Raw genomic sequence first — 24,652 nt, 5'->3', positions numbered from 1 at the left:
GACCCTGGAGGAGCCGGTGTTGATCCAGTTTGAGGGTCGGGGAGCTGGAGACTGAGGAGGAGCTGGTGTTGATCCAGTTTGAGGGTTGGGGAGCTGGAGACCTGGGGAGGAGATGGTGGTGTTCTAGTTTGAGGATTGCAGAGCTGGAGGCCTGGGGAGAAGCCAGTGTTTTTCTAGTTTCAGGGTCGTGGAGCTGGAGATTTGAGGAGGAGCTGGTGTTGTTCTAGTTTGAGGTTCGTGGAGCTGGAGAATCAGGGTGGTGCCAGTGTTGTTCTAGTTTGAGGGTTATGGAGCTGGAGATCAGGGGAGAAGCTGGTGGTGGTGTTCTAGTTTAAGGGTCATGGAGCTGGAGACCAGGGAGGAGCTGATGTTGTTCTAGTTTGAGGCTCGTGGAGCTGGAGACCCAGGGATGAGTTGGTGCTGCTGTTCTAGTGTGAGGGTCATGGAGTGGAGACCTAGGCAGGAGCATTGTTGTTTTAGTTTGAGGCTTGTGGAGCTGGAGACCCAGGGAGGAGCCGGTGTTGTTCTAGTTTGAGGCTCGTGGAGCTGGAGACTAGGGAGGAGCTGGTGCTGCTGTTCTAGTGTGAGGCTCGTGGAGTGGAGACCTAGGCAGGAGCGTTGTTGTTTTAGTTTGAGGGTCGTGGAGCTGGAGACTTAGGAGAAGCCAGTGTTGCTGTTGTTTAAATTTGAGGGTTATGGAACTGGAGAACTGGGGCCGAGCCAGTGCTGCTGTTCTAGCATGAGGGTCGTGGAGCTAGAGGCCCGTGAGGAGCTGGTGCTTCTGTTGTTTAATTCTGAGGGTCATGGAGCTGGAGACCCAGGGAGGAGCCAGTGTTGCTGTTCTAGTTTGAGGCCCGTGGAGCTGAAGACTTGCGGAGGAGCAGGTTCTTCTGTTCTAGTGTGAGGATCATGGAGCTGGAGACCAGGGAGGAGAGGTGTTCTAGCTTGAGGGTCGTGGAGCTCGAGACCCAGGAAGGAGCTGGCGCTGCTGTTGTTTAAGGCTGAGGGTCGTGGAGCTGGAGATTTGGTGGGAAGCTGGTGCTGCTGTTGGTCAAGTCTGAGGGTCATGTGGCTCGAGTTGTGCAGAGGAGCTGGTGCTGCTGTTGCATGTTGAGGGTCATGGAGCTGGAGACCTAGGGAGGAGCCAGTGCTACCCCCATTTAAGTCAGAGGGTTGTGGATCTGGAGCTCTGGGGGAGGAGCCCGTGCTGCTGTTTAACTTTGGGGAGGATCCGGTGCTTCAGTTGAAGTTTGAGGGTTTGGGAGCTGGAGACCCAGGGAGGAGGCGGTGATGCCGTTCTATTTTGAGGGTCGTGGATCTGGAGACCTGGGGAGAGGCTGGTGCTGCTGTTGTAGTTTGAGGGTCATGGAACTGGAGGAGGGGAGGAGCCAGTGCTGTTGCGCCTCATGTCTGAGAGTTATATAGCTGGAAACCCAGGGAGAAGCCGGTATTACCGCTTTTAAAGTCTGAAGGTCGTGGAGCCTGAGACCCAGGGAGGAGCCGGTGCTGCTGTTCAAATGGACCCTCCCCAGGTCTCCCGCTCCACCGCCGTCAAACTACAACAGCAGCACCAGCTCCACCCTGGGTCTCCAGATCCACAACCCGCAAAGTACAACAGCAGCACCGGCCTCTCCCCAGGTCTTCCGCTCCACGACCGTCAAACTACAACAGCAGCACCGGCCTCTCCCCAGGTCTCCACGACCATCAAACTACAACAGCAGCACCGGCCTCTCCCCAGGTCTCCCGCTCCACGACCGTCAGACTACAACAGCAGCACCAGCTCCACCCTGGGTCTCCAGATCCACGACCCACAAACTGGAACAGCAGCACTGACTCCTCCCCGGGTCTCCAGCTCCACAAACCCCAGACTCATTCTAGTTTCTGTTTCAACTTTCTCCTGTCTTTTTGAGACAGGGCTCTGTTGCCTCAGCTGTAGTTTTGAACTTTGATGTGAAGGAATTCTCCTGGGTGGCTGCTCCTACACTGCGTTGGGTCTGAGCATCTGCTCTATGTCTATTTTTGTCCTCCATTCCCTCCCTGAGACCCACCCACATTGACATGGTTCATTTTCATTGCTACGTGATCTCCCGTCTCCATTCTCTTCCTGAGACCCACCGACACTGACATGAGTCTTTTTCATTGCTGCATGATCTCCCGCCGTCTGAGGGGAGCATGGGAAATGTCTTCATCTTCCTGTGGATGAGAGTTCAGCCAGGCTGGGGCCCTGAGGACTGTGCTGCTGGGAACGCTCTTGGGCCTTTCTTTTGTACACAGGTGCACATTTCTCCTGGCCAGTAGCTTTTAGTTTTTACAATTTCATCCCAGGTAAGAAATGTAATTTTCCTCATAACCCACAAAACACACCCTTTCATATGCAAGGATACCAAAAACAATTTCACATCATTCTTAGCAGTGGCTGAGGGTTCCTGTTGCTCTCCATTCTTCCCAATCCTTGCATTGATTGGGCTGTGGGCTTTTTGCCGTCTGGTGGGTGACACGTGATACCTCATCCTGTTAGCTGAGACCCTGAGATCCTCTTCATGTTTTTATTGCCCTTTCCTTCACATTTCCTTTTCTGTGAAGGGCTGGTTCAACTCTTTTTTTTTTTTTTTTTTTTTTTTTTTTTTGAGACGGAGTCTGACTCTGTCACCTACGCTGGAGTGCAGTGGCACAATCTTGGCTCACTGCAACCTCCACCTCCTGGGTTCAAGCAATTTTTCTTCCTCAGCCTCCTGAGTAGCTGGGACTACAGGCATGCACCACCATGCCCAGCTAATTTTTTGTACTTTTAGTAGAGAGAGGGTTTCACCATATTGGCCAGGCTGGTCTTGAACTCTTAACCTCGTGATCCACCCACCTCGGCCTCCCAAAGTGCTGGGATTACAGGTGTGAGTCACTGTGCCCAGCCAGGACTGGTTCAACTCTTTTGCCCAGTTTCTGTTTAGTTGTCTGAATTTTTGCCTTTTTATTTTTTCGTTTTTTTTTTTTTTGAGACGGAGTCTTGCTCTGTCGCCCAGGCTGGAGTGCAGTGGCACGATCTTGGCTCACTGCAAGCTCCGTCTCCCGGGTTCAAGCCATTCTCCTGCCTCAGCCTCCAGAGTAGCTGGGACTACAGGCGCCCGCCACCATGCCTGGCTAATTATTATTATTATTATTATTTTGTATTTTTAGTAGAGACGGGGTTTCACCATGTTAGCCAGGATGGTCTTGATCTCCTGACATCGTGATCCGCCCACCTCGGCCACCCAAAGTGCTGGGATTACAGGCGTGAGCCACAGCACCCGGCGTCTTTTTTTTTATTATTATTATTTGAGACGGAGTCTCATTCTGTCATCCAGGCTGGAGAGCAATGGCACAATCTTCGCTCACTGTGGCCTCTGCCTTCCGGGTTCAAGCGATTCTCCTGCCTCAGCCTCCAGAGTAGCTGGGATTACAGGCGTGAGCCACCATGCCCAGCCAATTTTTGTATTTTTAGTAGAGGTGGGGTTTCACCATGTTGGCCAGGCTGGTCTGGAACTCCTCACCTCAGGTGACCTGTCTGCCTCAGCTTCCCAAAGTGCTGGGATTACAGATGTGAGCCACCGCACCTGGCCTGGCTTTTTCTTTTTCAAGAGGACTCTTTATAGATTATGCCCATTCATTCTGATGACTATCTGTGTGGCAAAGATGGGTTTGAATCCACCAGGATGAACCTGCAGGATCCCCTTTCTGGGGTGGGAGAGGAGACAGAGAGGGGTAGAGGGGCACGGAGAATCAGAGCCGAGAGGAGGCCGAGTCAGGCGGGGACTGCAGGCTGCTGTGAGGACGTGGCTCCACCTCTGAGCCAGGTGGGATTAGCAGGGGATTTTACCCAGAGGAGGCATGGGGTCTCCCTTATGTATTTCTGCCATGGTTGGCTCAGTTGAACTCACCTCTTGAACAAGACTTGGCCTTGGCCACCCAGAGGCCCCTGGCCAAGAGCTTGACTCCTTGCATGGCCACTGACACATCCATGTTTGGTGCACACATGGCTGGGCAGCCCCGAGACCGGCTCCGCCTGGGCCTCTCATTGGTGGCATTGCTCACATTTGTCCCCTCCCAAGTCTGGCCTATTTATGAGCCTCATCACACCTTGGCATGAAGAAGGAGGTTTGGCAAATAACCCATAAAGCATCTTTTAAAAGGTTAATGGTCACTGTTGTGGGGAGAAATGGCCACTGAGCTTGGATGCTCTCTTTGCTGATGTGGTTTTCTCAATTAAGTGAAAATAAAGAGCCATGCCTCTTTGCACGTACCTGGTCTGATTACCAAGCAGCCAAGGAGGCCTTGGGGTGTCTTGGAAGCTGGAACCATCAGCACTGTGTGAACTACAGGTGCTTCTATATAAGCTGCTCCCAGGTGAGGGGAGCGGGTCAGGTGATCCCAAGCTCCGCTTCCTGCTCGACATGAGTGAGCTGTGTGTGCAGAGTTGGTTGTGGAGGAATCCCACGGTCTGGCCAGTCACCTGTAGGAGGGCAGGGTTGATGCTGTTCTCATATTCGTCATCCACAGTGCCTGGCAGTTGCTCCAGGCCATGGCAGGCATACAGGTGTCCAACTGATCTTAGATAATGAGGGACCTGCTCCGCAGCCCTGAGGGTAGGAGGGAAGTCAGCTTGAGAGCTTTCCTGGGTCATGCCTCACCTAACTTACATGGCGTTTCCAGGAGAGAGGGCTACTGGCGGTGTCTGTGTATCAGTCAGGATGAGTAACAGCAGCTGCTACAACAACAGCTCCCAACGCTCAGAGGGATGCACACGAGGATTCTTTCCTGCTCTTGTCACAGTCTCACGACACTAAAGATATGTGTCATTCCACCTGCATTCCTATAAAGGAATACCCGAGGCTGGGTTAATTATGGGCGGGGCAGTTCCCCTGAAAGGACTGTTAGGGGACAAGTACCTGTGACTGTGATGTGCATCTTGCAAAGTCCTAAAGGGAAGTGGGTCAAATTAGCTTTCTCCAGCAGACAGGGAGGGGCACCCATGGCAAAATCCCTTCACCTGGGAGCAGGTGTGGTCCTTGAGTCCTATGTCGCCTGTTTCTTCCTCCATCTTGACCTGCAGGCCTGATGTGATCTGACCTCTGCCTGCCTCTCTGACTCCATCTCCCCTCCCGCTCCTGTTCTTTCTACCAATTAGGTTACAGCCTCGGTGAATGTGACAAGGACCCTGAATCACGGTGGCTTAACTAAGACAGAGGTTCATTCCTTTCACATGAAAGTCCAAGCCAGTCGGGGAATTCTTCTCTATGCAGTTTTTAGGGTCTTAGCCTCCTTCCATCTTGCTGTTCTGACTTCCTTAGGGTGTAGCTTCCCCCTGAGAGTCCATCCTGTCTCCTGCCAGCCAGCAGGGAGAGGAGAAGGGGAAAAGAGGGCACAAACCTTCCTTCCTCTAAAGGCAGCCGCTGTGCACAGGCCTCGCCTCCCCATTGGCCACAGCCTGGTCACATGGCCACTGCTTGCTGCAAGGGATGCTGGGAAGTGTAGTCTTCATCCTGGATGCCAGTGCCCACATGGGTCCCTCCTGAGGCCGAGGGGAGAGAGGACATGGGAGAGAGTTGCTGGTCTCCCCCGCCCTGGGGTCAGGGTTGACTCCCCGGGTGATGGTTGTTCTTGTGTGTTGACTGTGTCTACACATCAGTTCCACTATATTGTGTGTCTGTTCTGGTGAGGTCTGGATGCCTCCAGGCCTGAGCAGGAGAAACCAGCATCAGGATTTGTTTTGTTTTGCTGAATCTAGGATCACATTGTTGCAGGAAGTAGCTGGCAGCTAATGATGGCTGTTGCTGGGGGATCTGCTGGCCTGTAAACCAGGGTGTTCATGTGGCTGCTTGGGCTTCCTTTCAACATGGCTGCCTCTGAGCAGTTGTACTTCTCATGTGCCAGTGGACTTCGAAGACACAGGAAGTAGCAGTCTCCAGGCCAGTTTAGCAGTTTCCAGCAGTTTCCAGGCCACTCCCTGAACTGGCACAGCATCCCTTCCACTGTATTCAATTGGCCAAAGTATAACAGTAAAACAGTAGAACTAACATAACTCACTCCATTTGTGTTCAAGGGGCCTTTACCCATCCTGCACGTAGGCTAGGATAATTTCGGAGCACTGAGATAATATGCAAAAACAGTAATCATGTAGTTTTAAAAACTAACTCTGAGGTTGAAAGTATATAAACAACTAACAATATTTTATTAAATATGTGTAAAACATTGCGACCTGACTAAGGACAAAGAAGTTCCCAACCTCCTCAGACTCTTGCTGGTGCCCAGATGTTTGTGCTCATAGGTCACTTCTTTTTTTTTTTTTTTTTTTTTGACAAGTTCTATCACCCAGGCTGGAGTGCAGTGGTGCCATCTCAGCTCACTGCAACCTCCACCTCCTGGGCTCAAGTCATCCTCCCACCTCAGCCTTCTGAGTAGCTGGGACTACAGGTGCACACCACCATGCTAGGCTAATTTTTGTATTTTTTGTAGAGACAGGGTTTTACCATGTTGCCCAGGCTGGTCTCGAACTTGTGAGCTCAAGTGGTCCACCTGCCCTGGCCTCCCAAAGTGCTGGGATTACAGGTTTGAGCCACCCCACCCAGATGAAGGTCACCTCTTTTTGAGACGGAGTCTTGCCTGTCACCCAGGCTGGAGTGCAATGGCACCATCTCAGCTCACTGCAACCTCTGCCTCCTGTGTTCAAGTGATACTCCTGCCTCAGCCTCCAGAGTAGCTGGGAATACAGGCATGTGCCACTATGCCCGGCTAATTTTGTATTTTTAGTAGAGATGGTGTTTCTCCATGTTGGTCAGGCTGGTCTCGAACTCCCGACCTCAGATGATCTGCTCGCCTCGGCCTCCTGAAGTGGGAGTGTTGGGATTACAGGCGTGAGCCACCGCACCCGACTGTAGATCACTTCTTGATCCTAACCACCTTATCTTTCTCTGCCCTTAACATAAAAAGAGCCTGAAATTTGTACCCACCTGAGATGGCACATTAGGACTCTAGTCCACCATCTTCTTGGTTTGCTGGCTGTCTGAATAAATTGCTTTCTTCCCACCAACTCCTGTCTCTTGAGTTTTGGCTTTTGAGCAGCTGAATGTGTGTTCAGTTACAAAAGCAGTCACAAGGTGCCCCTCCCGCCAAGATTTAAGGGGTGGAGAATTAAACTGTCACTTTGAAGAAGAGAGTTCAGGACTGCCCCTTCCACCCAAGACAGCAAACGGGCCAGTCCTTGAGCAGGTAGATGGGGAGGGGAGGTGGCAGAGCAGACTGAGACTTACAGCAGAGTGCTGGTGGGGAGGACCATGGGAGGGACCACAGACTCAAGATCTGTGTTGAGAAGGATTTCCAGGAGGCTGGGAATGGGCCTGTCTTCCCTGAAATTAGTATTTAGAGAGAATCTGGAAGAAAACCACGCTCTCAGAGTTAGGCTTTGGTGTGGAAATCAAACATTTGCCTGCTACACTGTTTTCTTTTTTTTTTTTTTCTTTTTTCTTTTTTTTTGACACAGAGTCTCGCTCTGTTACCCAGGCTGGAGAGTGCAGTTGGCACTATCTTGGCTCACTGCAACCTCCGCCGCCCGGGTTCAAGTGATTCTCGTGCCTCAGCCTCCCCAGTAGCTGGGATTACAGGCGCCCACTACTATGTCCAGCTAATTTTTTTATGTTTTTAGTAGAGACGAGATTTCACCATGTTGGTCAGGCTGGTCTCGAACTCCTGATCCCAAAGTGCTGGGATTACAGGCATGAGCCACCACGCCTGGCTAATTTTTTTGTATCTTTTTAGTAGAGACAGGGTTTCTCCATGTTGGTCAGGCTGGTCTCGACCTCCTGACCTCAGGTGATCTGCCCACCTTGGCCTCCCAAAGTGCTGGGATTACAGGCGTCAGCCACTGTGCCCTTCCTGTTACATTGTTTTCTGGATGGTGGGAGACGGGAATATGCAAATGGACAATGAGCAGACCCTACCAGGACAGAGCTCTGATTCCAGCACCCAGCGGGAAGCCCACAGCAAGCCTGGAGCAATGGCCCCCGTGGCCAGGACGTGGGTAGTAACTGGCAGCTGTATTTCATTTTGACCCAGCTTCCGACAGGGCCCACCTGGAGCCAGGCAAACATGCTCCCGGAAAGTCCTGTCGGACGCCCTGCGCCTTCCCATTCTCTCATTCTTGGGGTCCTGATCCAGACGCTAGAAGAAGGGTTCTTGGACCTTGTGCAAGAAAGAAGTTGGGGCAAGTCCGCAAAGTGAAAGCAAGTTTATTAAGAAAGTAAAGAAATAAGCTGAGCACGGTGACTCACACCTGTCATCTCAGCACTTAGGGAGGCCGAGGCAGGTGGATCACTTAAGGTCAGGAGTTCGAGACCAGCCTGGGCAACGTGGTGAAACCCTGTCTCTACTAAAAATACAAAAATTAGCCAGGTGGCACGCGCCTGTAATCCCAGCTACTAGGGAGGCTGAGGCAGGAGAATCCCTTGAACCCGGGAGGCGGAGGTTGCAGTGAGCCGAGATCGCACCACTGCACTCCAGCCTGGGTGACAGAGTGAGACTCTGTCTCCAGAAAAATTTAAAAAATAAATAAAGATAAAAAAGTTTATAGATGATGATTCAGGGAGAATTCGTGACTGCGTAATGATTTTATTTTGAGGATTATCACCAGAATAAAACGTTGACGATCTCTTTTTCCAATCCTGGCTCAGCGCTGACACACTTTCAGGAGGGACGCTGAGAGGCAGGCGGGGTGCGGGCAGGTGGGGTGCGGGGAGCCCGGGGCCCAGAGAGCAGAGCAGAGCAGACTGCCCCCTGGTGGAAGAACGGAGGGACGCCACCAGCACGCGGAGGGGAGCCATGCAGATGAGGCTGCGTGAGTGATGAGACTGCCCAGGGAAGGGGAGGGGGCTCGGGGCCCCCTGGTGTTGTCCTGCAGGGCAGACCCCCCTCAGCAGGGCAAAGAGAGAGAGGAAGGTTTTTCCTCCTCCTCTGAGGGCAGAGGTCTTGGGTTAGGAAGTGCTATTAGGGGCAGGGTGCAGTGGCAGGGGCCTGGGCCACTGGGGTGGGGGCGAGGCCTGGCGTGGGGGAGACAGATGAGTGGCAGCCCTGGCTAACCGAAGCCATTGGGAATTTATTGGAAGAATATCTGAGCTCAGAGGATTAGCGGAGGCTGGAGAACAAGCAGGTGGGGACTGGAGCAGCTCTCAGGGCAGGAGCCAGGAGCCCAGCAAGAGCTCAAGGGGAAGGGGTGGCGGGGGGGGGGCAGTGCATGGGTGGGATGGCGGGGTGGCGGGGGGCAGTGCATGGGGGGGTGGCGGGGTGGCCGGGGGGGGGCAGTGCATGGGGGTTGGGGTGGGAGGGGACTGAGCTCTGAGAAACGACCCCAGTTCACTATGTCAAAAAGGAAAAAAAGGCAAGGCTCAGTGGCTCACGCCTGTAATCCCAGCACTTTGGGAGGCCAAGGCGGGCAGATCACCTGAGGTCAGGAGTTTGAGACCAGCCTGACCAACATGGTGAAATCCTGTCTCTACTAAAAATGCAAAAAAAATTAGACGGGCATGGTGGCTACTGTTATCCCAGCTACATGGGAGGCTGAGGCAGGAGAATCGCTTGAACCCAGGAGGTGGAGATTGCAGTGAGCTGAGATTGCACCACTGCACTCCAGCCTGAGTGACAGAGTGAGACCCCGTCTTAAAAAACAAAACAAGGCCAGGCACGGTGGCTCACGCCTGTAATCCCAGCACTCTGGGAGGCCGAGGCAGGTGGATCACAAGGTCAGGAGATTGAGACCATCCTGGCTAACACGGTGAAACCCTGTCTCTACTAAAAATACAAAGAATTATCCGGGCGTGGTGGTGGACGCCTGTGGTCCCAGCTACTCCGGAGGCTGAGGTGGGAGAATGGCGTGAACCCAGGAGGCGGAGCTTGCAGTGAGCTGAGATTGCGCCACAGCACTCCAGCCTGGGCGACAGAGCGAGACTCCATCTCAAAAAAAAAAAAAAAAAAAAAAGGAAAAGAAAAAAGAAAAGAAAAGAAAACGAAGAAAAACCACAAATAAATAAAAGTTGAGGTATGATGTATGCACAGCTGCATTCGCCCCTTTGAGGGCACAGTTATGTGAGTTTAGATAAATGCAAATGTTCATGGAACCAGTGCAAGTGCGACAGAGCAGCTCTGGTGCCCAAAAAGCTTCCTCGAGCTCCCTTGCGGTCAATCACTGCCCGCACCTCAGCCCTCAGAGCCACTGGGAAGCCCCCTGCCCTGTGGGCTCACCTGTCCTAGAACGTCGTGTAAAAGGAGTCGCAGATCGCAGCCTTTTCCACCTGGCTTCTGTCCCTCTGCAGGGTGCACCTGGGATTCAGCCACCTTCATTCCTTTTACCCCTGAGTGTCCGTCACATGCTGCTCATGCAGAAGTGCTCAAGTTCGCTGTAAACATAGTTTTCATTTCTCCCAGGTAGAGACCTCCATAAGTAGGTAGGTTGGTGGAATGTTTCACTGCATGAGAGTCTGCCAGGAAGTTTTGCAGTGTGGTCCCGTCTTGTTCTTCCCGCAGAGGGTGATAGCTCTGCTGACTCCTGGCCCTCACAGGCTCTAGGGATTGAGCCTGTTTCTGTGGAACGCCTTCCATGGTCTGCGAGGTGCACAGAGGGGTCTCGAAAAGCTTCCAGGTTGCATCTTCCCATGGACTGATGCTGAGCGTGTTCTCATCTCCCATCCGGATGTTTTCTTTCGTGGAGTATCTTTTCAGATCTCTTGCCTTTTTATTTTTATTTGTTTATATATATTTTTTGAGACGGAATTTTGCTCTTTCACCTAGCTTGGAGTGCAATGGCGCGATCTTGGCTCACTGCAACCTCCCCCAACCCACCTCACTTCGGGTTCAAGCGATTCTCCTGCCTCAGCCTCCCGAGTAGCTGGGACTACAGGCGCCCGCCACCATGCCCAGCTAATTTTTGTATTTTGAGAAGAGATAGGGTTTCACCATGTTGGCCAGGCTGGTCTCGAACTCCTGACCTCAGGTGATCCACCCGCCTCGGCCTCCCAAAATGCGAGGATCACAGGCGTGAGATGCCACACCTGGCCTCTTTTTATTTTTAATGGAGTGGCTTGTTTTCTTATTACTCGGTCTTGGGAGTTCCTCATGGATGCTGGATTTCAGTCTCGTCTCAGGTGTATGCGTTTTGTAGATGGCTTCTGTAGGGACCAGCCCCACAGGGTTGGTGGGTTTCTCCCTGTGTGCTGAGATGAGAGAGCATAGAAATAAAGACACAAGACAAAGACATAAAAGAAAAGACAGCTGGGCCTGGGGACCACTACCACAAAGACATGGAGACCGGTAGTGGCCACGAATGTCTGGCTGTGCTGATATTTATTGGATACAAAGCAAAAGGGACAGGGTAAAGAGTGTGAGTCATCTCCAATGATAGGTAAGGTCACGTGAGTCACGTGTCCACCGGATGGGGGGCCCTTCCCTGTTTGGCAGCCAAGGCGGAGAGAGAGAGAGACAGCTTACGCTATTATTTCTGCATATCAGAGACTTTTAGTATTTTCACTAATTGACTACTGCTATCTAGAAGGCAGAGCCAGGTGTACAGGATGGAACATGAAGGCGGACTAGGAGCGTGACCACTGAAGCACAGCATCGCAGGGAGACGGTCAGGCCTCCAGATAACTGCGGGCGGGTCTGACTGATGTCAGGCCCTCCACAGGAGGTGGAGGAGTAGAGTCTTCTCTAAACTCCCCCGGGGAAAGGGAGACTCCCTTTCCCTGTCTGCTAAGTAGCGGGTGTTTTTCCTTGACACTGACGCTACTGCTAGATCACGGTCCACCTGGCAACAGGCATCTTCCCAGACGCTGGCATCACCGCTAGACCAAGGAGCCCTCTGGTGGCCCTATCCGGGCGTAACAGAAGGCTTGCACTCTTGTCTTCTGGTCACACCTCACTGTGTCCCCTCAGCTCCTATCTCTGTATGGCCTGGTTTTTCCTAGGTTATAATTGTAGAGCAAGGATTATTATAATATTGGATTAAAGAGTAATTGCTACAAGCTAATGATTAATAATATTCATATATAATCATGTCTATGATCTAGATCTAGTATAACTCTTGTTATTTTATATATTTTATTAAACTGGAACAGCTCGTGCCCTCAGTCTCTTGCTTCGGCATCTGGGTGGCTTGCTGCCCCCAGTTTTCCTGCTGTATCTAACTGCTGGCTTAGGTGAACTTGTCAGGGGCGTGGCTGGGAACTGGAACCTCCTGAAGACCAGTGGAGGCCACAAGCAGAAGCCCTCGGCTCCTTCCCTTCCCTGATGCTGGGGGCCAAGGGTCTTTCTCTGACCCTGTCCCCCCTCACGTTACCAGTGGAGGGTGTCCAGGTTCTTGGCATTTTGAACAAAGAATTGGACAAAACACACAAAGCAAGGAAAGAATGAAGCAACAAAAGCAGAAATTTATTGAAAATGAAAGCACTCTCTACAGGGTGGGAGCGGGCCGAGCAAGCAGCTCAAGGGCCCCGGTTACAGAATTTTCTGGTGTTTCAATATCCTCTAGCAGTTTACCATTGGTTACTTGGTGTATGCCCTACATAAATGAAAAGGATGAAGTCAAAGTCATTTTCTCAGCTGAGCATACTGTCACGCCTGTAATCCCAGTACTTTGGGAGGCTGAGGTGGGTGGATCACCTGAGGTCGGGAGTTCAAGACCAGCCTGATGAACACGGAGAAACCCCGTCTCTACTAAAAATACAAAATTAGCTGGGTGTGGTGGCGGGTGCCTGTAATCCCAGATAGTCAGGAGGCTGAGGCAGGAAAATCGCTTAAACCCGGGAGGCAGAGGCTGCAGAGAGCCAAGGAGTGCACCACTGCACTCCAGCCTGGGCAACAAGAGCAAAACTCCATCTCAAAAAACAAACAAACAAACAAACAAAACGAAGTCATGTACTCGGTATGAGCCCTACGTAAACGGAGAGGATGGAGTGAAGGTACAAAGCCATTAACATTCCCGTCATCTTTGGTGTTTCCAGTTGATTTGGTTCTAGGACGCCCTTGGGCTCCCTGCGTCCAGGCCCTCTTCTCCTGCCTCACTCTCACTCCAGAGGACTGGCAGTGCTGGCCTCCCTGGCAGGACTCCCGCCCCTGACCAGAGGGGTCTGGGCGTGCTCCGAGGCCACCTGCTGCTCCTTGCCCAGTGTCCCGGGTGCTCTGTGGGGACACAGAGAGGTCACTTGGGAGGTTCCCGCCTCTGCCAGACCGCGGCGCCTTCCTGGCATCATTGCCCCCTGCACGCTTATACAACCAGTGATAAGGCGGTATCCAATGCCGTAATCCTCCCCAGGGCCAGCCCAGCCCTGTCTGGTTCCGTCTGGTCCCTGGCCTGCTTGCTGGGAGCCCAGCTGGGGGCTGCATCGGGGGTGGTGGGGGTCTGAAGTGAGGAGTGCCCAGGCCTCTCTCACAGTGTGGGGGCACAAGCTCTGCCCTGGACACTCTGCCAGTGTGACCCTACCCCCCATGTTGGGGGTGAGAGAATGGGGCTTTCTGGGTGGCCAGATCCCAGGAGAGGGGGCCTAGCCAGACCAATCCCAGCCCAGCTGTCTGCAGCTGTACCCCAAAGGCCCTGGCCCAGCCCAGCCAGACAGAGTGTGGACAGAGGGGCTTGGGTGCGAGTCCAGGCAAGGCAGGACAAGTCTCTGCTGTGGCTTGGCAGTGGCCCCGTGATTGGTGACATGTCTGGCAGGCCTAGGGGACAAATCCTCAGCCCGGGTGCATCAGGCCAGAGCCTGGCTGTCTGGAGCCCTCCAGGAAATGACCCCCCGGGCTGGGGGACATCCGAGTGATTGTGCCAAACAATGGACAAGGGGGCCGGAGTCTCAGAGCCGAAGTGCCTTCCGCTTCCATCTGCTCCGCCCAGGAGCAGGTGCACCCAGGTGGTGGCCTGGGCTATAAAGCTGGCCCCCTGGGGCTTGGGGACTCAGCACCAGGGGCTGGAGGGCAGGGGATGATGTCATTCCTGCTCGGCGCAATCCTGGCCCTGCTCTGGGCGCCCACGGCTCAGGCTGAGGTTCTGCTGCAGCCTGACTTCAATGCTGAAAAGGTACCAGGGGCCTCTGCTGTCCTGTGGTGGGTGGGAGCTGGGCCCCTGCCGGAGACAACGTGATAATTGTGACAACTGCCTTTCCTGGGGCGCTTGCTCTGTGCCCGGCCAGGCACGTGCTATAGACCCACTGTGCGCTTAATCTTAAACCAACCTGTGAATGGATCATTACTGCACCCACTTCACAGCTGGGAACTGAGGCTCACAGCTGCACTGTGACCTGCCCTACTGCACCCACTTCACAGCTGGGAACTGAGGCTCACAGCTGCACTGTGACCTGCCCTACTGCACCCACTTCACAGCTGGGAACTGAGGCTCACAGCTGCACTGTGACCTGCCCGAGATGAGTTCCTGTCCACCTGGGCTCAGCTCACACCCAAGAGATGGCCACTCCGAGACCCCTTGCTGTGTGACTTCTGAGTTGTCCCCTGGGTCCCTGGGCAAGGAGGGCCCTGCTGCTGGCTGTCCTGGCCTGCGGGTGACTAAGCCTCCGGCAGTTCTCAGGCTTCTGGTACGTGGTCTCCATGGCATCTGACTGCAGGGTCTTCCTGGGCAAGAAGGACCACCTGTCCATGTCCACCAGGGCCATCAGGCCCACAGAGGAGGGCGGCCTCCACGTCCACATGGAGTTCCCGGGGTGAGTTACTTGGGCTGGGCTGCCTGGGCTGGGCTGGGGAGCCGAGGTAGCTGGGTGCCATGAGTGAGCCGGCTGTGCACCCCCAGGGCGGACGGCTGTAACCAGGTGGATGCCGAGTACCTGAAGGTGGGCTCCGAGGGACACTTCAGAGTCCCGGGTAGGTCCTGCCTCATCTGCCTTCAGGGGTGCTGGATGCCGCTTCTCTGGGGGTGATGTGGGGCTGACTTTCCACCCGGGCCCAAGCTGTCCATCCCAGTCTCCAGCCCCCTGCCCGCCCTCCCCGCCCCTCCTCTGTCCTCGGGGAACAGGCTCACAGCCCAACAGCAGGGGCAGGCATGGGTGGGGTCGGTGCCCGGGCCCATCCACTTCTCCAGCCTGATCGGCCGCCTGCCTCTCCGCAGCCTTGGGCTACCTGGACGTGCGCATCGTGGACACAGACTACAGCTCCTTCGCCGTCCTTTACATCTACAAGGAGCTGGAGGGGGCCCTCAGCACCATGGTGCAGCTCTACAGTGAGTGCCTGTCCCACCTCCCCGCACTGGCCCCTCCCCAACTTCCCACAGGCCCCGCCCCCGTTCTGCCTACCCCCGCCCCGCCCGCCTGCCGCCCCGCACCTCCTCACAGGCCCCGCCCCTCCTCACAGGCCCCGCCCTCACCCCGCCGCCCCCCGCCTTTTAGGCCGAGTTTAGGCTCCGCCTCCTCATCCCCGGGCCCGCCCCTTCTGGTGCTGCCCCATGCCCTCTCCTGCTGTGACCCTTCGCACACACTCCTGGCCTGGCCAGGACCGGGTGGGGTGGGAGCTGGGCCCGCGGTGCTTTGGATGTGGAGGAGGTTGGCTTGGGGGAGGGTCCCGCGGTGCATGCGCCTCTCTGGCCTCCTGAGAGTGGTGCCCCGCCCTTCCCTGCTTGGCTCGCTGCCTGAGTTCTGGGGCTGGGGCTGAGGTTCTTTTTTTTTTTTTTTTTTTTTTAATATGGAGTCTCACTCTGTCGCCCAGGCTGGAGTGCAGTGGCGCGATCTCAGCTCACTGCAACCTCCGACTCCCCAGTTCAAGCAATTCTCCTGCCTCAGCCCCCCGATAAGCTGGGACTACGGGCGCCCATCACCACGCCCGTATTTGTATTTGTAAAAATATAAATAATTTTTTGTACTTTTAGTAGAGACGGGGTTTCACCGCGTTAGCCAGGATGGTCTCGATCTCCTGACCTCGTGATCCGCCCGCCTCGGCCTCCCAAAGTGCTGGGATTCCAGGCGTGAGCCACCGCGCCGGCTGGGGCTCAGGTTCTTTAACTCCTGGGGACTCCCCGGTTGGAGCCGACGGAGTGAGGCTGGAGGCTTCCAGGCTGCAGGGAAAGATGCTCAAGGGGTAGTGGGGCCCAGGAGGACAGCCAGACCACCCCAACCTCCCAGACATCTTGGTGTGAATTGGGGAAGGGGGCCCCAAGTTTCCTTCAGCCAGGCAGGAGCTTTATGCCGCGCACAACCTGCCCAACCCAGGGTGGCGGCCTTGCTCTCAGCCCTCAGGCAGGTGGAGTGAGGCCAGGAGACCCCGTGCTGCACTCCCGTGAGCTGCTGAGTTCACAGTGACCTCTGCTCTTCCCAGGCCGGACCCAGGATGTGAGTCCCCAGGCTCTGAAGGCCTTCCAGGACTTCTACCCGACTCTGGGGCTCTCCGAGGACATGATGGTCATGCTGCCCCAGTCAGGTACCCTGGCAAGCCCCGCCCGCCCCATGCCCCCCAGCCTTGCCCTCCCTTCCCATGAGCCCACCCTTCCTTCCCCTCACAGCACAGGCAGTGTGCGGGCAGCAGGTGGTCTTCTCTTCCAGGGGTGGGCTGGCAGCCCCTGCAGCCCCTACCCCACCTCCCCCAGAACAGACTACGGGAGAGGCTTTGAGCAGCGCTGGGAGGGAGGCTCTGGGCTCCACTCTCTGGGGATGGTGAAGCTGTCCAGTGGCCCTTTGCACCCAGGGGTTGGGGGCTGCGGGAAGCGAGGGCAGTCCTGGACGTCAGCATCTCACGGATGTCTTCCTCCCCACAGATGCATGCAACCCTGAGAGCAAGGAGGCGCCCTGACACCTCCGGAGCCCCGCCCCCGCCCTTCCCAGGTGGGTTATCCAGGCCCTGCAGGGGCTGCCCTGGTTGCCTCTCCCCTCCCTATCGCAGCTTGACATCTGGTTGTGTCTGCCCCATGCCTGCCCCGCTGTTCTGCCTGGCAACCCCATGCTTCAGGCCTCAGCTTAGACATCACCTCTCCCAGGAAGCCTCCCTTGATTTCCTAAGGTACCCATCACAGAGTACCACAAATGGGGCGACTTAAAACAGCAGAAGTTTGGCCGGGTGCAGTGGCTCATGCCTATCATCCCAGCACTTTGGGAGGCCGAGGCAGGTGGGTCACCTGAGGTTGGGAGTTCGAGACCAGCCTGACCAACATGGAGAAACCCCGTCTCTACTAAAAATACAAAACTTAGCTGGGTGTGGTGGTGCACACCTGTAATCTCAGCTACTTGTGAGGCTGAGGCAGGAGAATCGCTTGAACCCAGGAGGCGGAGGTTGCGGTGAGCCGAGATTGCACCATTACAGTCCAGCCTGGGTGACAAGAGAGAAACTCCATCTCAAAACAAACAAACAAAACCAGCAGACGTTTATCTCTCCCAGTTCTGGAGGCTAGAAGTCCAAAATCAAGATGTCCACGGGGCTGGTTCCTCTGGAAGCTCTGAAGGAGACTCCCTCCCACACCACGCCCCCAGCTCCCACGGCTGCCGCTGTCCTGGGCATTTCTTGGCCTGTGGAAGCATCAGCCCTGTCTCTGCCTCCGTCCTCCCACAGCCACCTTCCTTCTGTGTGTCTGTGTCCAAACTTCCCCCTAGTGTCTGTGCTGCCGAAGCGAGCGCCCCACGGCCCTCTTCTTATGAGGATGCCTGTCCTTGGATTCAGGGCCCGCTGTAAATGCAGGATGATCTAATCTCCAGATTCTAAACTAATGGTATCTGCAAAGACCGTTTCCAAATAAGGCCACGTTCGGAGGTTCCAGGTGGGCCTGAAGTTTTGGGGACACGATTCAACCCACAGCTCTGTGTCCCCGCTGTATCCACACAGCCCCCGGCTCCCTCCCCAGGGCAGGGTCCTGCCTTGGAATTGTGGGAGCCTTGTCTTCTCCCTCAGGGCCCAGGAGGGCAGACCACAGCCTTCGTGCGCAGTGCCCCTCACAGGAGCCACGTGCGGGCGGGGTCTTGCGGAGATCTCCCCCTAAACCGGACGCCGGGAGACCGCTGGGTCCCTCGCTGGGGCTCACTGCCAAGAATTTGGGCACAGCCCACATCACGTGTCTGACGTGACAGTCACCGGCGTCTGGAGGGACACTGGCCCTTCCTGGCATGGCGGGAGGAGGTGGGGGGCTCTGAGGCGGGGCTGTTTCTCCTGCGTTTCCGCCGTGCTGCCGCTGCGTTTCCTGCATCTCTGCTCCTCTCCAGGAGCTTCACCTCCACTCCCAGGGTCCTCTCCCTGGAGACTCGCCGTCCTGCCTGGGGACACTGGGGCTGTTCAGCTTTGCACAAGTCTGCACCAACGTCTCCCTGCACACCCCCGCTGGGCTGGGAAACATGGGGGGCAACACCAAATCACCCTCCTCCAGAAGGTTCTGTGGGCAGAACATGTAGCCCCATCCCCCCATGATCTTGAAAAAGCAGCTTTCGGGGTAGAGTGCCCCGCCTGGGCCACCACGGGTGACCGTGGAGGCTGTGGGTTCTGTGGTGGCTTCATGGACATTCCGGATCTTTTCTTGCCATGCAGCCCCCTTCACCGAGGACCAGGCAGAGGCCGTGGCTCACTGCCACTCAGCCAGAGACTGGGGCATGGCGCTGGGTCTTCCCGCGCTGGGGAAGTTGGGGAAGTGCTGGAGCCAGGGATGGCCTCTGGGGCAGCCTCTCGCCTGGGGCCTGTGGGGCAGCAGTGGTAGCTGGTGTGTGTTTCCAGGTTTGCAGGAGTTTTGGGAGCAGAATGAGCTCTCCCTGGCCTGTCAGTGGTGGCTTTGGAAGAGTGATGCCCAGCTTGTGGGGAGCAGGAAGGGCGTTTGCCGCGGGAGTGGGTGATGGAGTAGGCGTGCATTTTCTACGCAGGTGGAGCCAAAGCAGCAGGTGCCTTCGCCCCTGGAGTCGAGACCCACAGCCCTCGGGGACCACCTGGAGTCTCTCCATCCTCCACCCCCCGCCTGTGGGATGCCTTGTGGGACGTCTCTTTCTATTCAATAAACAGATGCTGCAGCCTCATGGCCCTCACCTCTTTGGACATGCCCTGGGGGAGGGCATTGCGGGCCCCTGACTGACCCCAGCACTGCTGGGGAGACTGAGGCAGGGAGGCAAGTGTGAGAAGGCCCTGGCCGAGGGAGCAGGACGCAGGGGTGAGACGGCAGGAGGCAGGGGTGAGAGGCCCTGGGGAGGGGCAGGGGGCAGGGGTGAGGGGCCCTGGGAAGGGGCAGGGGGCAGGGGTGAAGGGCCCTGGGTGAGGGGGCAGGGGACAGGGGTGAGGGGCCCTGGGTGAAGAGGCAGGGGACAGGTGTGAGGGGCCCTGGGGAGGGGCAGGAGGCAGCAGCCACTCTTGGCCTGTGTGGGGGCTGCACCCACAGGAAGAATGGAGCATCCTGGCCCAGTCCCTATGGGTCTGCAGTGCTGTGGGGAACTGGGCACCCTGTGAAGATGGCCCGGCCACTGGGGCTGTGCTGGGCACACAGGCCCCGGTGCGGGGGGCGGGAGCTGGGGGAGCTGCAGGAGGCCGGGGAGTTAGGCCCACTTGGGTTTTGCCCCTCACCACTGATATGATCGTGGGCACCTGGTTTACACCCCTGGAAATGGGTCACCGTTGTGGCCAGGGGACTGCCAGCCAGCCTGAGCGCTCCACAGCAGACCCACAGACATAGGTAGCTGTCCCACGTACTCCTCGTTTCAAAGATCAGGAAACTGGCCCAGCGTGGTGGCTCACGCCTGTAATCCCAGCACTTTGGGAGGCCGAGGCGGGTGGATCACTTGAGGCCAGGAGTTTGAGACCAGCCTGGCCAACATGGCAAAACCCCGTCTCTACTAAAAATACAAGACTTAGCCGGGCGTGGTGGCACACACCTGTAGTCCCAGCTACTCAGGAGGCTGAGGCAGGAGAATCGCTTGAACCCAGGAGGCAGAGGCTGCAGTGAGCTGAGATTGTGCCACTGCACTCCAGCCCGGGCGATGGAGCAAGACTCTGTCTCAAAAAAAAAAAAAAAAAAAAAAAATCAAGAAACCGAGGCACAGAAGGGTTGGGTAACTTATCCAAGGCTGCACAGCCAGGAAGAGGCCGGGCTGGCTGCAAGCCTGGGTGATCAGGCTCCAGGGCCGGGCTCCACACTGCCCCCAGGTGCTGATGCCTGGTGCAGCAGAGGCCTTCCTCACTGTCACTGTCACTCTGGTCGCTGGCGCTGTGCCTCCAGCCTCCGGAGCTCTGACTGCCCACTGCGTCTGGCACACATTTCAAAGGGCCAGGCGTGGGGTGGCACAGGAAAGTGCTGGAGGCTCTGGTCCGTTGCCCATCAGTGCCCACAGCCCTCGCAGCGCAGGCCAGAACGAGCCCAAAAGAACAAGTGTCATGTGGGGTGGGGGTCACCGAGCCCCAGGTGGTGTGGGTGGATCTCCTCTTCCTCTCAAGCCCCAAGACGGCCCCAGCAGCGTCCACCGCTGTCCACACGCCAGGAGGGTGGCTGGGCAGGCTGCTGTCTAGGCCAGGCTAACCCCTGCGGTGGGCATGGGTGTCACCAGGGCCGGATGGCGCTTGTGCAGAAACCCACGTCTCTGAGCTGCCAGCAGCCAAGCTGTCCTGATGACATTCCTGGGTGGGCGCACAAGCCTGCACTGTCTGTATAGAATCGGCCCAGGCTGTGCAGCAGGGGAACCCGGAGCCCGGACCCCGCCACAGAGGCCAGGCTGCCGTGCACCATCCTGGGTGTCCTCGTGGTGCTCCGGGCGCAGGTGGCAGCAGCCATGGAGGAGCTGGACCGGCAGAAGGTGGCTTCTCCTTCTTAGTTGGTGGGGCTCCTCCTACACCCCCAACCCCTCAGGCTCAAGGAAGGAGGCCTCTCCCGGTGTGGGGAGCTCTTGGGGACGCTGGTGCCTGACTAGACACTTCCTGTTAGCGGCATTTTCTTCTCCGCTGAGTCTGTGCCGGCTGCTGGGCCAGAGGCACATTAGCAGGCCCAGAGAAGGTAGATGCTGGAGACGAAGATTCTTTCCTCCCGAAAATGATAGGGTTTTTAAAAGTCTCAGCGGAAGTCCCGTCTCTGGGTGGGTTGCTGAGGGCAGGAGGCCCATCCCCTGGCGTGGTTGGCAGGCTGGCGAGCTGCGCTGCCCGAGCCACCTGTTCTCTGGCGTTTCTCACTCCGCCGCGCCCTGCGGGCTTTCTTTTCCGGGCCCCTGCTCCTAGGTCCCGCCTCCGAGGTCAGGCAGGGCCTGTGGTTCCTCCCGACATGTCACAGAAGCCCCAGGGACTGTTTGGCAGCTCTAGATGGCCCAGTGGGGAGGGGCTGCCCTGTGGGCATTGCTGTCTGATGGCCTGAAGGCACCGCTTGGAGAGACACATGCCTGGGGACAGTGGGCTCACAGGTGTCTTGCTGCTTTGCCACCGAGCCTCACAGCCATCTGCTGACCTCTCAGAGCCCAGCAGGTCCCTGCCCGGGGGTTCGTGGAATGCCCCTGGGGGTCTCAGACCCACTGCTCAGCTCTTGGCCAGGCTCCGTATCTCTCTAGATTGGATGATTCTGGAGGGAAGTCGGTGTGGCCTCCGATCAAAGCCTGGTGCTGACGGCCCCGAAGTGGGTGGAGGACTTGTTCCTCACCTTGAGCGGGAGTAACCTGACCGTGAAGGTCGCATATAACAGGTAAGAGGCCTGGGGGCTGCTGGAGAGGAAGAGGCATGCATGGCCGGGGACTGGGCGTGGGTTGCTGCATCCGCTGCAGCGTGGGGTCTGGGCTGAGTGCCGTCCCGCTGGTGGGCCAGCACTCCCTGTGCCCGTCTGCCTGAGCCCTCGACCCCCAGGCTCCTGGATCTGCATTTTATCCCAAATATAAGCATAGTGTTTTAATGAAGCCCCGTGAACTTAGAAGGAAGGAAAAGGGGTGTGGGACAGGTGGCTGGCTGGAGGAAACAGAATCCCCAGGGGAAGGCCCCACCTGGCACATTCCCCGCCTCATCCTGCTCCAGGCCCTGGGATACTCCACAGTGCTGCCTGTGCCCTTCCTAAAGACACAGCCCCACTCCGGGAAGGAGCCCAGCAGGCGGGACACAGGCTAGCAGTTTCCCGATGGGCACTTTGCTGCCTTTCAGCTCAGGAAGCTGTGAGATAGAGAAGATCGTGGGCTCAGAAATAGACAGTATGGGAAAATTCGCTTTTCTTGGTAAGTACAGTTGCCCTGTGATGACAGGTGGAACCCAGCTGTGCACACAGCTAGACCTTATTGTTCCCCATGCTGTTCCCTGCACCGTTCCCTGCACTGTTCCCCATGCTGTTCCCTGCACTGTTCTCTGTGCTGTTCCCTGCACTGTTCCCCATGCTGTTCCCTGCACCGTTCTCTGTGCTGTTCCCTGCACTGTTCCCCATGCTGTTCCCTGCACTGTTCTCTGTGCTGTTCCCTGCACTGTTCCCCATGCTGTTCTCTGAACTATTCCCTGTGCTGTTCCCCATGCTGTTCCCTGCATTGCTCCCTGCACTGTTCCACATGCTGTTTCCTGCACTATTCCCCATGCTGTTCCCTGCACTTTTCTCTGCGCCATTCCCCATGCGTTCCCTGTACTGTTCCCTGCACTGTTCCCCATGCTGTTCCCTGCACTGTTCCCCATGCTGTTCCCTGCACTGTTCCCCATGCTGTTCCCTGCACTGCTCCCTGCACTGTTCCACATGCTGTTTCCTGCACTATTCCCCCTGCTGTTCCCTGCACTTTTCTCTGCACCGTTCCCCATGCATTCCCTGCACTGTTCCCCATGCTGTTTCCTGCACCATTCCCCATGCTGTTCCCTGCACCCTGCACTGTTCCCCATGCTGTTCCCTGCACTTTTCTCTGCGCCGTTCCCCATGCATTCCCTGCACTGTTCCCTGCACTGTTCCCCATGCTGTTCCCTGCACCGTTCCCCATGCTGTTCCCTGCAGGGTTCCCTGCACTGTTCCCCATGCTGTTCCCTGCACATTTCATGCCCCAGACCTTCCCATTCTCCCACCAACACACTGGATCATCCTTCAAAAGCTTCTGTAGTGTCTCCAACCACTCAAGTGCTGGGACTGGGTGGGGGCAGGATGGAGGCAGACCCTGCAGACCTTGACCTTCGAGGTCCGTCCCCCTCAGAAGTCCCCCCCAACGCCATGGCCGGCTCCTGAAGGCCACAGAGAGATCCACGTGCTGGACACCGACTACGAGGGCTACGCCATCCTGCGGGTGTCCCTGATGTGGCGGGGCAGGAAATTTTGCGTCCTCAAGTACTTTAGTAAGCTTGGCCCTGGGGGGCTCTGCCCAGCTGCTGCCCTCCCAGGGACTGCCCGCCCAGCCCCCCTGTGCCCCACAGCTCGGAGCCTTGAGGACGAGGACCGGCTGGGGTTCTGGAAGTTTCGGGAGCTGACAGCAGACACTGGTCTCTACCTGGTGGCCCGGCCTGGTGAGCCCAGGGGCCTTGGGGTGGAGGCTGGGCTGGGCCCTGTGGGCTGACTCTGCAGCTCCTCATGCTGGCCTATCCTGCAGGGCAGTGTGCCGAGCTCCTGAAGGAGGTGAGCCTGACCCCCGGCCCTGGCCTGCGCTGAAGTCCTGGGCCCCTGGCCCAGTCCCTGGCCCTGTCAGGAGCCCCCCGTGGCTCCACCTCCCGGCCCTGGGCTGGGGCCTGTTCACCCCTTCCTGTGAACGGGACACCAAACACCACTGGTGGGCAGCTCCAGAGATGAGTCTGTCTCCTGGTTTGGAAAGAGCTGGAGCCTCCAGGGTGGTGACCCTAGGCTGCCAGGCAGGGACCCTGGGAGGCTGGGGTCACGGGGTGCAGAGCTGGGTGGGGCAGGGGAGCAGAAATGGCGCCTTTTCTTTGGTGTTCCGTGCAGGACTGCCGGCTGCTTGTGCCCCCGAAGGTCCCGTCGGGGGTGGGGCACAGATCCTGCGGGCGCTGCCTCAGGGCTCCCATGTTGGGCACTGCGAGAACCCAGTGTCTCCCTCACCTCGCTTTGTCTTGGCCCTAGAGGCTGGGCCTGTTACCCCATTTTGCAGATTGAGAAGGCGCTCAGGGAGCTGGGTGCTTTGCGCAAAACCAGGCAGCGAGGACAGAAGCCCCCGCCGTGTGGCCCTCATCGCAGCCCCGTGGGGCCTCCAGAGACCACACGGTCCTGAGCCCCTGCACTTCTGTGTCGCAGGAGCTGATTTAATGGAGTTCCTGCCTCAGACCACGAGGTTCGGAGCGCCCGCCCACCCCGGCCCCTCCTGGGCACCCTGCCCACCAGGTCACCTGCACCTGCTCTGAATAAACTGTGAAGTCAAGCCACTGCCTGGTGTGTCCTTCCGGAGGGCCGATGGGTGACAGGTGTGGGGGGACTTGCCCGCCCCAGGTCTGGCAACAGGAGGTGTGTTTTCCATGGCTACTGGACAAACAGTGCGGCTCACATGCAAGGCAGCAACCCCTGCCCTCCCGCCCTGCTAGGGTCGTGGTCAGGCTGCCCCAGGGTATAGACCAGAGACAGAAACAGGGCTCCTGGTGGAGTCTCAGCAGGTCTCTCAAACACATGGAGGCCACACCCCTCCTGCCTGCATCCTCCATGGCTCCCCACTGCCCAGGGCTCCAGGCTCACGGCCCGTGCTGAAGGCCCTACCCGATGGGCCCCGCTTCCGGCCTCCCTGGACCCCCAGCTGCCCAGCCCTGCTCAGTGTCCGCTTCCACAGTGGGCTGTCACCCCGTG

At 57.0% G+C, this 24,652-nt stretch overlaps 2 protein-coding genes across 4 annotated transcripts; both read left to right on the top strand.

Annotated features, from left to right (window-relative positions):
• Positions 1–8,817: 8,817 nt before the first annotated feature.
• On the top strand, positions 8,818–18,980 carry LCN15 (lipocalin 15). 3 transcript variants are annotated; one of them, XM_055350177.1, is made up of 7 exons: positions 8,818–8,860; positions 14,383–14,717; positions 14,804–14,874; positions 15,119–15,229; positions 16,318–16,419; positions 16,754–16,820; positions 18,831–18,980. In XM_055350177.1, exons 2-6 carry the CDS (start codon positions 14,605–14,607, stop codon positions 16,786–16,788), a joined length of 432 nt encoding a protein of 143 aa, XP_055206152.1. In that variant the 5' UTR covers positions 8,818–8,860; positions 14,383–14,604; the 3' UTR covers positions 16,789–16,820; positions 18,831–18,980. The 3 variants fall into 3 exon arrangements, with proteins under 3 accessions (XP_055206152.1, XP_055206153.1, XP_055206151.1); XM_055350178.1 differs by having other exon boundaries at positions 8,823–8,860; positions 14,578–14,717; XM_055350176.1 differs by lacking the exon at positions 8,818–8,860 and adding an exon at positions 11,044–14,080 and having other exon boundaries at positions 14,578–14,717.
• Positions 18,981–20,501: 1,521 nt separating this feature from the next.
• Positions 20,502–23,518, top strand: LCN8 (lipocalin 8). The gene is given in 7 exon segments (XM_055350092.1): positions 20,502–20,510; positions 20,601–20,741; positions 21,480–21,610; positions 22,057–22,127; positions 23,104–23,208; positions 23,287–23,376; positions 23,460–23,518. Coding segments are annotated over 7 exon segments (606 nt in total).
• The last annotated feature ends 1,134 nt before the right edge of the window (positions 23,519–24,652 follow it).

This window comes from Gorilla gorilla, chromosome 13, assembly GCF_029281585.2.
Source record: "Gorilla gorilla gorilla isolate KB3781 chromosome 13, NHGRI_mGorGor1-v2.1_pri, whole genome shotgun sequence".
NCBI lineage: Eukaryota > Metazoa > Chordata > Mammalia > Primates > Hominidae > Gorilla > Gorilla gorilla.
The sequence above is the reverse complement of the archived record's forward strand: the minus strand, read 5'-3'. Positions and strand labels throughout refer to the sequence as shown.

What these genes read in the sequence shown, in the direction of transcription:
- LCN15 (XM_055350176.1), top strand. Translation starts at nt 13,985, where the DNA reads ATGATGTCATTCCTGCTCGGCGCAATCCTGGCCCTGCTCTGGGCGCCC. An exon ending in GGGACACTTCAGAGTCCCGG is followed by an intron (nt 14,875 to 15,118) that starts GTAGGTCCTGCC and finishes GCCTCTCCGCAG; the next exon opens with CCTTGGGCTACCTGGACGTG. An exon ending in CACCATGGTGCAGCTCTACA is followed by an intron (nt 15,230 to 16,317) that starts GTGAGTGCCTGT and finishes TGCTCTTCCCAG; the next exon opens with GCCGGACCCAGGATGTGAGT.